Genomic DNA, 14,348 nt, shown 5'->3' with positions numbered 1-14,348 from the left:
CATTATTGATATTTATACACTCCAGCAATTCTACTGAATGCGATCAATCACCTTCGGAGTCTATTTCTCCCTATGCACACTAGCAAACTGTTTTGTTGAAATTCAAAGGCTATATTGGTATTATAAATGTACTCATTTGGGACAGATAATTCAGGTTCCCTCAGGGAATCTGTATCATCTGACAGCTTCAACTTTTGCAAAATAGATGAAGTCTCTTATAGTGCTTTGGCACTGCCAGTAGCTTCAAATAGCCTACGCAGTGGCCTCCACAGCATGCACTAGCCATGCATCTTGGTAGGTGTGCTATTTTAATAACTGATGAGCCCACATTAGCACACTGGGGCAAAATGTTCTCAACAGGAATGAGATAGCCTGAACATTTATAATGTCCAATAACGGACCCATTATATAGGTATTATAAATGTACTCATTTGGGACAAATAATTCCGGTTCCCTAAGGGAATCGATATCCATATCATCCGATAGCCTGGTAAGCTTCAACTTTTGCGAAAGAGACATAGTCTCCCATAGTGCATTGGCACTGCCGGTAGCTTCAAATAGCCTACTAAGTGGTCACCACGAGGTCCGTGGATACAGAGTAGGTCTCGTGGCCATGGCTGGTCCGTGGTCCAACAGCTCTGTACTCCAACCGGCCAACCAAGCAGAGGAGGGGTGGCCACGGCTCTACCGCAGTTCTATGCCTCTGCATTCGGGAGATGGGATAGGGCTGGACCTCACGGCTGGCTCCAACCGTCGGCTCTCCTGAGAATGATTTTCCGTGGTTTTTCATCCTCCTGTACTAAGGCGAATGCCGGGACAGTTCCTAGTATAGGCCACGGCGATCAACCGCCTCACCTTCTCTGTGCATCTCCTTCACCGTAACAAATCTCTTGGCCTGAGAGATAGCATTACCATCTAAGAGGCCTGCCTCCCCCTTCAGGGGAGGAATAAAAACGTTTAGTAGTAGTAGTAGTAGTAGTAGCATCATCATCATCATCATCATCATCATCCACGGTATGCACTAGCCATGCGTCTTGGTAGGTGTGCTATTTACAAACTGATGAGCACAAATTAGCACATTGGGATGAAACGCTGGCAACAGGAATGAGTTAGCCTGAAAATTTATAATGTCTAATAACGGACCCATTATATTGGTATCAGTAAACAATATTTGAAATGAAAAGGAGAACATATTTTCATAATAGATGCTTAAATAACATGTCCAGTAGCAATTGTTTACTCGTTAGAAATAAAGGCTACCTCATCACTTAAATTTAATGCTAGATAGTGAAATTAAGTAAGATTATGATACTTCTCAAGATATGGCAGTGAGCATTGCTAATTGCAAAGGCTCCGAACTGAGCTTGATAGCTGCAGTCGCTTAAGTGCGGCCAGTATCAAGAAGATATAGATGCATTATTTGTTCCAAATGAGTAAATTTATAATACCAATATAAATGGTCCATTATTGGACATCATAAATTTTCCACCTAACTCATTCCTGGTTGCCAGCGTTTCGCCCCCATGTGCTAAGTTGGGCTCATCAGTTGGTACCTAGCACACCCACCAAGACGCATGGCTAGTGCATACTGTGGAGGCCACTGCGTAGGCTACTTGGAGCCACCAGCAGTGCCAATGCACTATGAGAGACTTTGTCTTATTACCAACTGATGAGCCCAACTTAGCACACAGGGGCGAAACGCTGGCAACCAGGAATGAGTTAGCTGGAAAATTTATGATGTCCAATAACAGACCATTTATATTGGTATTATAAATTTACTCATTCGGGACAAATATTTCAGGTTCCCTATGGGAATTAATATCTATATCATCTGATAGCCAAGCAGGCATCAATTTTTGGTAATAAGACAAAGTCTCTCATAGTGCATTGGCACTGCCGGTGGCTCCAAGTAGCTTGCGCAGTGGCCTCCACGGTTTGCACTAGCCATGCGTTTTGGTGGGTGAGCTAGGTACCAACTGATGAGCCCAACTTAGCACATGGGGGCAAAATGCTGGCAACCAGGAATGAGTTAGCTGGAAAATTTATGATGTCCAATAACGAACCATTTATATTGGTATTACAGTATCCAAAATTTGGGAGATAGTTGGTTCGAACCCCACTGTCGCCATAAGACCTATCTGTGTCGATGCGACGTAAAGCCAATTGTCTAGAGGCTCCAAAAACCATAAAAGCATTAATTGCAGAGGTTCCTTTATACATTCTCGCATCTGGTTAAATTTCAGAAATGCTATTCTCATGCAAATTTATAGCAAAAATGTTATCATTACACTGCTGGGGCTTGAAATCTGTTTTCATGATGTGTATGTTGTTAAGTTAGGTTAGGTGATGCTGTTTTAGTCCAGAAACCAAAACATTTGCCATAGAACCATGTGGATTGATACTATTACAATTTTTAAGAATGAAATGGAACATGCGCATTTACGTAGTATTCAAATTTTAAAAATAAGTAACAAGTAAGCCATAATGTGGATATCATGTGCGAAAATGTAAGTTTTGAACAAAATGATTGCTGTTTCATACCGATTTTTTTTGTTGTTGTTGTTGTATCTTTTCCGATTTATGAAAAGTATGATATAATGGCAATCCGCTATAGCTAGTAATTTTTTTGCATTATGTATTCTCACTATAATGGACTTCCACTGTATATATATTTTGTATTATTCAATTATCATAATTATAAAATATTTTGTGTGTTTTAGATCAAATCGAATTACCCGGCGCAGGTTTCGATCTCCGCGATGTGTGCCTGGTATGAACGGCTTATTACCACCATATGATAAGAAGCAGAGTAAAGGGCAGGAGTTACTTTACAACATCAATGAACACGAGTATACAGAGTTGTAAGTTTATTTGTAATAAATTAATTTATTCACCTTTAAAGGTCCTGGTGCTATTTGCAAGATACACCAGCTTGCAAAAATTCCAATCCAGAGAGAGGAACCCTCATCTTTACGAAAACAATCTTTCTCTGTTTTCTTTATACTTTTAATTTTGCATATTGATGCTTTAGGAATGTAGGGACTATGGTATTCAGAAAAAAATACTGATGTTGATAAGGAAAAGTCTTAAAATTGAGTATCTGTTAGGAGATGCCAAATTGAAAGAAGTAGAGCATTTTGAACTTCTTCAGTTGTATGATCTTCCAGAATGGCTGCTTCTGCACAGATCAAGAAAATTGATGGAATTCGGGTATCTTATTCACATGTTGAATGTGGAGGACTTGAAAGTAATGGAAGTGATTATTTATACCAACAAGGGTAACATTTACAGGAGGGTATTCATAATGAAAGTTTAAATATCAAGATCAGTGAACAGATTGTCTAAATCAGCTTAGATCAGTCATATTATCAAGGTAAGCCAACAAATGACTCAGTTAGCCTGCACAGTGCCTGACATGGTATGCTATAATACTTACATACAACCTCTGTTGATTAGTTATGGCTGTAATCAGAATGCCCTCAGAAATAGTTTGTGTTTTTCCTTTTAGATGCACAGCTGTCCAAATTCTGTACAACTTGTTCAAGTTAAAATTTCTTGCTAGATAGATTAATTTAAATATCCAATGACCCAGATGTTAGGCCACTTTAAACAACACTCATCATCATATCATTGTCGTCATTATCAAATTAATTTACAAGTCAAGGAAACTGTTTGGGTTTTTTTCTTTTTTTTTTTTTTCTTTTTCTTTTCGCTAGCTGCTTTACGTTGCACTGTTTGGGTTGAACCAGAGTGATAGAAATAAAACTTGTCAGGATGATCAACTGAGACATCATCAACTTAATGGGTCATTCTGTTGTAATGTAATATCCTTACATAATTTAAAAAAATAATGATTCATTACTGCAGTTTTAAATGGAACTATTGAAGGCATTGATTGCAATGAAACTTGGTAGGATGATCAATTGAATATCAGAACTTCGTTGCACACCTGTTGCTGTCACATAGGGTGTCCACAGCATGACAGAGTGAGTAATTCTGAACAAGAATTGGACAGTTTCCGTGTTTGTGCTAATAAAAATTCGTTGTGTTGAGGCCAGATAGACTTAAGTACATTTTTTTTTCACTTTTGATCTACTGCCACTGTACAAAGGGAAATTAATCTCTGTCCTAGAGTCAAACAAATGTATTTCAATCCAGAATAGGAAGGAAGTAAGCCATCAACATATTTACATTTAAAAATTAATTGTATACATCAGAGAGCGAGAAAACCTGTTCCTTTTGCCTGACCCTTGACTGTAACCAGGCTATGTCATTGCACACAGGCAGAGCAGCTCTTAAGTCTATTTGAGCCCAACACTGATGATATTGTGTGTTTGTGCCAAATGAAGTAATTATTGACTACTTCCTGATTGACAGGAAGGACCAGAAAGAATGTCCATTGTTTTTGACACTGATTTAAACATCACTGTAGATCAGGGTAAAGACTACATCTTCCCCCAGAAGCAACACGTAGTACCTGGAATTCCAGGAGTACTAAGATAAGTGGGCGACTGGAAGAATGTGTGGTTGAAAAAATGGAAAACAATTTGAAAATGGGCACTGTGAACATTGTGACTATGAGTGGGAAGGTGGAAAAACTTGTTGAATATATGAGTAATAAACAGCTTGACATTCTGATCTCAGTTAGATAAAATGGAAAGGATGTGGAGAAAGAAATGTAAAGGAAGCATTTAGGCTATATTGGAGTGGAGGACATAAGGCCAAAACTGGAGATGGAATTAATAATTGAGGATGTACAAAATGTGGTGGAAAGTGTTACTGATGCAAATGACAGAATAATATTACAACCAAAATTTAGAAGCAATAGGAGGACTGGAGAAAAGTTTATTGACCTTGGGTAGGTAATCAGGAAGAGGAATTAGAGGATTTCCTGCAGGATGTGGATCAGTCTCTGTCACAGAAATGGTGTGTTAGTGATGGGGGACCTGAATGCGCAAATTGGGAAAGAAAGGAGAGTCCTAGAACATCTGGTAGGTCCATTTGGAAATGATCTCAAAATTGGGAACACATGGTTCAGGAAGAACAGCCCAGAAAGGTAATTAGATATGGTTGGGGAGAATCTCTAGAACAAAGACTGTGATTGACTACTACGAAGGTCGATCAAATATAAACTGGATTTTTGTTCCTGAACATCAACCGTTGGTAGGACTGGCCCCAGGCTTCTGCTATGCTTAGGCGGGAGTGTTAGGAGTGGGAAGAGCGTGCTGTTAGATATTTTCCACCGTTTTGTCAGTAACGCTCACGATATCGGAGCAACAGGTGCACCCCTCCACTGCGCAATGCATAATTATAAAATTTCTTGCTCGTGAAGGAGTTACAGTGGCGGAAATTTGCCAGAGATTGACTGCACAGTTCGGTGATCAAACATTGTCAAGAACGAGTGTGTTTGCCTGGCATGAAAAGTTCAGGGAAGGACAAGAACATTTGGAAAATCAGCAAAATGATCGCCATCCTTGGACCAGCATTACAGACGAAAACATTTGTGCAGTTAAAGACATTATTGACAACAGTCGACGGGCGAGAGTATCAGAAATTGCAGAACAAGTCGGAATCAGTTGTGGGAGCTGTCAATCAATCATCACAAAAGTCTACAGTTCGATAAAGTGCATTCCAGATGGGTCCCTCGCCTTTTGACCGAAACTGTCTCCAAGCTACAGGAAATGTACTGGAGTACATTTGATCATCCTCCTTAAAACCTTGACTTATCGCCCTGCGATTTCCGTTTGTTCAGGCCGCTTAAGGAAGCTATAGGAGGGCAACAACTTAAAGATGATGAGAGAGTGGAAGACTTTGTGCGCAACTGGCTGGTGATATGACCCTGTTCTTTTTTATGATGAGGGCATCAAAAAGCTGCCCATATGCTTGGACAATTGCATTTCCAAAGCAGGAAACTTTGCGGAAAAATAAATTGTAATCGCCTTGTGTTTTTCAATAAATGAATTTAAATAAAAAATAAAATCCTGTTTATATTTGATCCCCCCCGCATACTTGATCAACAGGGGGAAATGGAAAGAATTGATAGATATAGAAAATAATATAGTTGCATATCAACTTTTTTTTTTTGCTACTGGCTTTACGTCGCACTGACACAGATAGGTCTTATGGCGACAATGGGATAGGAAAGGCCTAGGAGTTGGAAGGAAGCAGCCGTGGCCTTAATGAAGGTACAGCCCAGCCCCAGCATTTGCCTGGTGTGAAAATGGGAAACCATGAAAAACAATCTTCAGGGCTGCCGACATTGTGATTTGAACCCACTATCTCCTGGATGGAAGCTCACAGCCGCGTGCCCCTAACTGCTCGGCCAACTCGCCTGTTGGCTAGATTATTTAATATTATTAAAAATAACTTAGTGTATAAATTACTCAATCTTTGATGCTTAAAGATTTTACAAAGGAAATGACAGGCCTATTTCAAGCTCTTTCCCACATTTCATAGTGTGTTGACAGTATTACATACACTTTTTATTTCTTGGACTGCCTCTTTCCTTTTATGAAAAGGAGCTACAGTGCTGATTTCATCATACTAGTCAACATTATTTTTCACTCCTGTGACACTGCTGAAGTTACAATAACAACAAAATCGGAAGCATTATATATTAAACCCTATGGATGATAAAGAAATGATTAAGAAAGTGGCTGTGCAGTTAGGGTTGCACAGCTGTGATCTTGCATTTGGGAGATAGTGGGTTCAAACCCCACTGATGGCGGCCTTGAAGGTGGTTTTCCATGGTTTCCCATTTTCACACCAGGCAAATGCTGAGTCCGTACCTTAATTAAGGCCACGGCCACTTCTTTTCCACTCCTATTCCATCGCCATCAGTGCGATATAAAGCAAATTGTAAATAAAAAATAATAATAATAATAATAATAATAATAATAATAATAATAAAGAAATGTTTTAGGATAAAAGGGCCTGAGTATCCTGGAGGCCTCTTTTCTATCCAACAGTACAGTAATTAACTAATTAAAAACAAAATTATGCTTGTTTAGAAACTGACCATGTGCAATACTGGCACATTATAATACAGTAGAAGTCCGCTACAACGAGTACGGCATATAACAAGAACCCCGTTATAACAACAGTTGTTTTTTGCCCCTTCAAAATTCCTATATTAAACTATATTATCCTTCGGTTACAGAGAGAGCCCTATCACTGACGCATTTATTATTACGGGTGATTGAGCGTGCGCGATCTTTCGTTACCGATATTAATGTACCCAGCGATTATATTACATGTGATCGATCATCTTCGGTATCGTTTCCTCGCTATGTCCACTAAAACAAGCTCTGTCATCAACATTCGAAGGCGATGTCTGAGTCGGTTAGTAATACTCATCGATTGCTGTTCCATAAAGAAAAATGGAAACAAAAAAGGAGAACATGTTTTCGTAATAAATGGGTAAATAACATACTACAGCAGTTGTTAAGTCTTAAACAATAAATGCTGAAGTAAACGATCACTAAAGTTTAATGCTAAATACTGTAATTAAGTAAGAATGGGATACACCTCAAGGTATGGCAGAGTGCATCATCGATTTCCCTGGTTAGTTTTATATTTTCTCGCATCTGGTTAAATTTTGGAAAGGCTGTTACCATGTAAATTTATAGCGAGAAAGTTATCATTTCTCTACTGGCGCTTGAAATATGTTTTCATGATACATATAGTACGGTTAAGTTAGGTTAGGTGATGCTGTTGTTTGAATAAGAAATCTGAAACGCTTCCCACAAAATGCGATCGATCATCTTCGGTACGGTACCGTTTTCTCGCTATGTGTACTTGCGAGCTCTCTCATCGATGTTTGAAGGCGATGTTGGAGTCGATTAGTAATACCCATCAACTGCTGTTCCGTAAAGAAAATTAGAAATGAAAGAGAACATGTTTTCGTAACAAAGATGGTAATAACATAGTCGATAGCAGTTGTTAACTCGTTAGAAATAAACGTTAAATAAACGATTGCTTAATTTTAATACTCTACACTGACATTAAGTAAGAATGCGATGCATCTCAAGATATGGCAGAGCACATCACTGATTTCTGAGGTTAGATTTTATTTTCTAGCTTCTGGTTAAATTTCAGTAAGGCTATTCCCATCTAAATTTATAGCAAGAGTTTATAGCGCCATATATCTACTGGCGCTTGATATGTTTTCATGGTACAAACGCGGTTAAGTTAGGTGACTCTGTTTGAATAAGAAAACTGAAGCATTTGCCACAAAATGCGACCTTCGGTATCGTTTTCTCGCTATGTGCAATCGCGAACTCTCTCGTCGACATTCAAAGGTGATTTTGGAACCAATTAGTAATACCCGTCAACTGCTGTTCCATAAAGAAAATTAGAAACGAAAGAGAACAAGTTTTCAAAACAAATACATAACGCGGTGGATAGCAGTTTTAAACTCGTTAGAAATAAAGACTAAGTAAACGATTGCATTTAATACTCTACACTGAAATTAAATAAGCATGCAATTTACCTCAAGATATGGCAGAGCACATTAGTGATTTCAGAGGTTAGTTTGTATTTTCTCACGTTTGGTTAAATTTCAGAGAGGCTATTCCCATTTAAATTTATAGCAAGAATGTTATAATTTCTCTACTGGCACTTGGAATATTTTTTCATGATACATATAATACTGAAACAATTGCCACAAAATATGATCGATCATCTTTGGTACCATATTGTTTTCTCGCTATGTACCCTTGCGAGCTCTCTCGTTGACATTCGAAGGCGATATAGGAGTTGATTAGTAATATCCGTCAACTGCTGTTCTCTAAAAGAAAATTCAAAATGAAATAGGATTACATGTTTTCGTAATAAATGCGTAACTAACATGGCCGATAGCAGTTGTTAACTCATTAGAAATAAACTCATTAGAAATAAAGGCTGAAGTAAACGATTCCTTTAATTTTAATGTTATGTACTGAAATTAAGTAAGATATGGCAGAGTACACCACTGATTTCTGAGGATAGTTTATATTTTCTCGTGTCTAGTTACATTTCGGAAAGGCTGTTCCCATGTAAATTTGTAGCAAGGACGTTCTCATTTCTCTTCGTGTGTTTGAAATAAGTTTTCATGATACATACGGTTCGGTTAGGTGATGCTGTTTGAAGAAGAAAACTGGAACGTTTGCCACAGAGGCCTCTGGAGTGACTAGAATTTTTCAGAATGAAATTAAACGTCACTTTCAAGTAGTATCGGATTTCGAAAAATAACAAACAAGTAAGCAGTAGTGTGTATATTATCCGCGAAAACGCAAGTTTTGAAGAAAATGATTGCTGTTTCGTGCCGATTTTAATGTGTATGGGTTTCTTCCCGACTTTTACAATAATCGGATATAACGACAGTCCATAATAGTGAGTAAATTTTTTGCTGTTATGAATTCTCGCTATAACAGACTTCTACTGTACTTCCACCAGTAGTGGAACTAGGAAGTTCTTATACTCATTAACGATATAAAGATGATTTAGATGTTTTAAATTTCAGAATTTTTCAACACACAACTACACCCAGAAAAATATAATCCAAGACTGTGAAATTGAGGTGTTCACACTGGTCAGCAGGTACAAGGATTAATGTCAAGTAGAGAAATCTAAACAAGGTGCATTGCAGCAGGGTGTACCAAATACTGCAGATACAAGAAAAATTGCCAATTCCTAATTTCAAACTCAGAAATTTATTCATATTGTTAACAGACTACTCAAATATTTTTTAACAAAGGCAAGAAATGTACATATAAAAACAAAAAGGCACAAAATGGCAAAAAAGGATAAAGTTAGCAAGATAAAACTTCACCAGAAGGCTTTATTTGTCATAATTCAAATACATCTACTACCAGCCTGTACATATATATACAATGAAATAAAATAAGCGTTTTCCTAAACTTCTGATGACTAGTGATCAAGCATTAATATAGAACTCGAGAATATGCTGTCAGTAATTCCCACTGAAGGTACAGAGAACTTTTAGAAATATCACTAATCTGTGAATCTGCAAGAATCTTTTGATGAAGCTTGGTGGTGATCTTGGGCAGCTAAAATATTTCTGTAGAGCATGACATAGACAGGGAATATGAATAGGATAACACATTTTCGTAAGAAATGCGTTACTAACATGCCCGATAGCAGTTGTTAACTCATTAGAAATAAAGGCTGAAGTAAACGATTGCTTAATTTTAATGTTATGTACTGAAATTAAGTAAAAATGTGATACACCTTGAGATATGGCAGAGTACACCACTGATTTCTGAGGATAGTTCATATTTTCTTGTGTCTAGTTACATTTCGGAAAGGCTGTTCCCATGTAAATTTATAGCGAGGACGTTCTCATTTCTCTTTGTGTGTTTGAAATAAGTTTGCATGTTACGTACAGTATATGGTTCGGTCCGGTGATGCTGTTTGAAGAAGAAAACTGGAACATTTGCCACAGAGGCCTCTGGAGTGACACTACAATTTTTCAGAATGAAATTAAACGTCACTTTCAAGTAGTATCAGATGTAAGGAATTTAGAATTTTCTACTTTCAAGTAGTATCAGATTTCGAAAAATAACAAACGAGTAAACAGTAGTGTGGATATTATACGCGAAAACGCAAGTTTTGAAGAAAATGATTGCTGTTTCGTGCCGATTTTAATGTGTATGGGTTTCTTCCCGACTTTTACAATAATCGGATATAACGACAGTCCATAATGGTGAGTACATTTTTCGCTGTTATGAATTCTTGCTATAACAGACTTCTACTGTACTTCCACCAGTAGTGGAACTAGGAAGTTCTTATACTCATTAACGATATAAAGAAGCTTTAGATGTTTTAAATTTCAGAATTTTTCAACACACAACTACACCCAGAAAAATATAATCCAAGACTGTGAAATTGAGGTGTTCACACTGGTCAGCAGGTACAAGGATTAATGTCAAGTAGAGAAATCTAAACAAGGTGCATTGCAACAGGGTGTACCAAATACTACAGACAAGAAAAATTGCCAATTCCTAATTTCAAACTCAGAAATTTATCGATATTGTTAAGAGACTACTCAAATATTTTTTAACAAAGGCAAAAAATGTACATATAAAAACAAAAAGGCACAAAATGGCAAAAAGAGAAAAGTAAGCAAGATAAAACTTTACCAGAAGACTTTATTTGTCATAATTAAAACACATCTACTACCAGCCTGTACATATATATACAATGAAATAAAATAAGCATTTTCCTAAACTTCTGATGACTAGTGATCAAGCATTAATATAGAACTTGAGAATATGCTGTCAGTATTTCACCTGTTCAACTTCAGAAATATCACTAATCTGTAAATCTGCAAGAATCTTTTGATGAAGCTAGGTGGTGATCTTGGGCAGCTAAAATATTTCTGTAGAGAATGACATAGACAGGGGATATGGATATATTTGAACAGAGGCAACAGTAAATTGGAATGGAGAAAGAATAACTAAAGTAATTTGAGAGGCAAGTTGCAAGAAAAATTCATAAATTGTGATTGTGACAAATTGGAAATAAGGTAGGATGATCCTGAAGGCCACTCCTTTAAGGAAAGCTAAGCACTATATGGAACACTTACGAGTTGGGGATAAGCAAAAGAGAACTGAATAGTGGAATGAGGTAGTAAAACAAAAAGTTCAACGAAAGAAGGTTTCATGGAAAAATTATTAACTTAGTTAAGAAGATGAATATTGGAAGGAATACATAGACAAAAAAATATATATAAAACAGTTGTGAAACAAGGTAAGGCAGAGGCTTGAGGATTTTGGGAGGGAATTATAAAAGAGAATTTCAATGAAAATACTGGGAAATAGTGGCAGACTGTAAAGGCTCTGAAGGAAACATTTGGAAGAAAATTAGAAACATTATTAACAAAATTGAGAGAATTTTGACTGAGAAGGAAGACACATTGAGAGTATGATTACATGAAGGAATATTTCACAATAAATAGGTGACCCTTGAGAAGAAACAAAAAGAGAAGAGGAAGCAGTTGCAGTTACTTTGGATGAGGTTAAAAAAGCTATTGCTGTGCTGAGCCCAAGTTAGCGGGTTTGATCCTGGCTCAGTCTGGTGATATTTGTAGGCGATACGCTAGCATCCTGTCAGTTACTTTGCTGGTATGTAAAGAACTCCTGCAAGACAAATTTCTGGTGCCTCAGCATTAGAGAGACGTAAAACAAATAACATTAAGAGATTATTATTAATTAAGAAAGTAGCTATCCAAAAACTGAAGTTGTATAAGATGCCTGGAGCAGATAGAATTACCTCAGAATATATCAAACTGGAATGGGACAAAGTGGCTGAGTGGATGTGAATGATATTCAAGGATGCATAGAGCATACCTGCCAATGCTTCCGATTTACCCGGAAACTTTCTGTTTCTTAACTCTTCTTCCAATTTTCTGATTTATTTTTAATTCTTCCTATTTTTGACCAATATAACCTCCTTTACAGTCAACACTCTTCCCCTAGGATAAACGATAAATTCCTACATGCTTGTGTAATTTACCCAACCTCATTTTCAAGCGTTTTTATTTGATGCTTTATTTTGCGAGTGTATCGTGTTTCCTGCCCGCTACAGCAGCATGTGTGCTTTACGGCTGGGGATTCGGGATGGCAGTCGTCCTACAAGCAAGAGAGGTTTAGCGAGCGCTAGCGACTCAGTTAATTGGGACGAAAGAATGAGTTTCTTATTGTGTGGTTCGCGCGTATTAACATCGTTTCTGTGTGTAATTTTGTTGGAATTGTATGCCACGTGGTTTTTCTAGTGGTTCTGTGCTTTGCCCCATGTCAAAGTCGTATGTTAATAATGTATGACCGGGCGAGTTGGCCATGCGGTTAGGGGCGCGCAGCTGTGAGCTCGCATCCAGGAGATAGTGGGTTCGAACCCCACTGTCAGCAGCCCTGAAGATGGTTTCCCATTTTCACACCAGGCAAATGCTGGGGCTGTACATGACTTAAGGCCACGGCCGCTTCCTTCCCATTCCTAGGCCTTTCCTGTTTCATCGTCGCTATAAGACCTAACTTATCGGTGTCGGTGCAACGTAAAGCAAATAGCAAAAAAATAATGTATGAGACATACCAATCTATTTTGTATGTGCTAGTTTTGCGTATTTCACTGCATTTTTTTAAGTCTTACTTCATAATTTTAATGAGTTGAATGTATTTCAGGGAGTTGTGTTGGTGACAGTTTCTGGTATTTTCCCTTCACATTATGGCCAAAAAACATATCAAGCGTTATCTCCAAGTGTTCAGCGATACATATAAAATTAAATTTCCATTCACTTTACAGTCTAATATAAGAAACTATTATGTGAATAACCTCAGGAGATAAATTTTATTTCGAGTTATCGAAATTTCGAGATATAGAGAATACCGTTTTTGAGCATGTATAGCACATAATTGAATCATATGTATCTACGGGCTTTTACTGAATACATTATGTTTAACAGTACCGGTACTTAAAATATACAAAGAAACTCTATTTTACGGCATCACTTTAATTATAACACTTATTATAGTTACTTTTTAGAAGACAGGATACAGCATATACAGTAGTGAAATGAGAAACATAGCTCCGTTAACACGTTTGGAAAAAATCCGTTAGTCTCTTCTGTTTGTTGCGGTTAAACTTTCCTCCCTTCATGTTGAAACTTTTCGTCAATACCACGCAGCCAAGTTCTGGGCTTGCTTTCATACGTGCCCGGTAATTGACACCCGAGAAACGGGCGAGGCTTTGCCGATTTTCCGATCAATAGAAGTACATAGTTTTTGGTTCCCATAATATTAGTTTCCAGCTTCACTGGAACCCTTTCTTTACTTGTTAACTGTTTCTCACAAACCGCAGTTGCTGTATTGAACAGTTAATGTTGCACAAAATTCGAGTTACAGAGTATTTTTTGCTTCAAGGGAGGATATGTTTGCTTCGAGAAATCGAGAAATTCGTATAACCGAATTTCGAGAATAGAGAAGTAAATACACATGAAGAATAGGACAAACGGCTGGAAAATCTAAGCTAGTTCAAGATACTGAAAATTTTAGTAATGGAGGTTCAAGATATCGAGGTTCGACTGTATTATTATTCGTATGCATGTGTCGTAAATGAGAGTGATTAGGTACATTTTCTTGTAACCATTTTAATGGGTTTTTTAGTTTAAGATTTTAAATTTAATGATCAAATCACATTGTAACTGTAGGTATGCTTGCCTTTTATCCTGTCCTTTTTTCACTTAGACCGTGGCGCAATATATGTGATGAAATCCAAGAATTTAAAAAATCTTCCTATTTTTGATTTCTAAAAGTTGGCAGCTATGATAGAAGTAGAATCAGATACTCTTGAAC

At 37.4% G+C, this 14,348-nt stretch overlaps 1 protein-coding gene across 1 annotated transcript in view; it reads left to right on the top strand.

Moving 5' to 3' along the window:
- Vps13D (vacuolar protein sorting 13D) overlaps positions 1 to 14,348 on the top strand; it is an 866,734-nt gene that overhangs the window by 812,325 nt on the left and 40,061 nt on the right. Inside the window, 1 exon segment of the mRNA XM_068226303.1 lies at positions 2,721 to 2,861. Coding sequence (XP_068082404.1) covers positions 2,721 to 2,861 — 141 coding nt within the window.

This window comes from Anabrus simplex, chromosome 2 (genome assembly GCF_040414725.1).
Source record: "Anabrus simplex isolate iqAnaSimp1 chromosome 2, ASM4041472v1, whole genome shotgun sequence".
Classification (NCBI taxonomy): Eukaryota; Metazoa; Arthropoda; class Insecta; order Orthoptera; family Tettigoniidae; genus Anabrus; species Anabrus simplex.
Note: the sequence above shows the minus strand (reverse complement) of the source record. Positions and strands in the feature narration are given on the sequence as shown.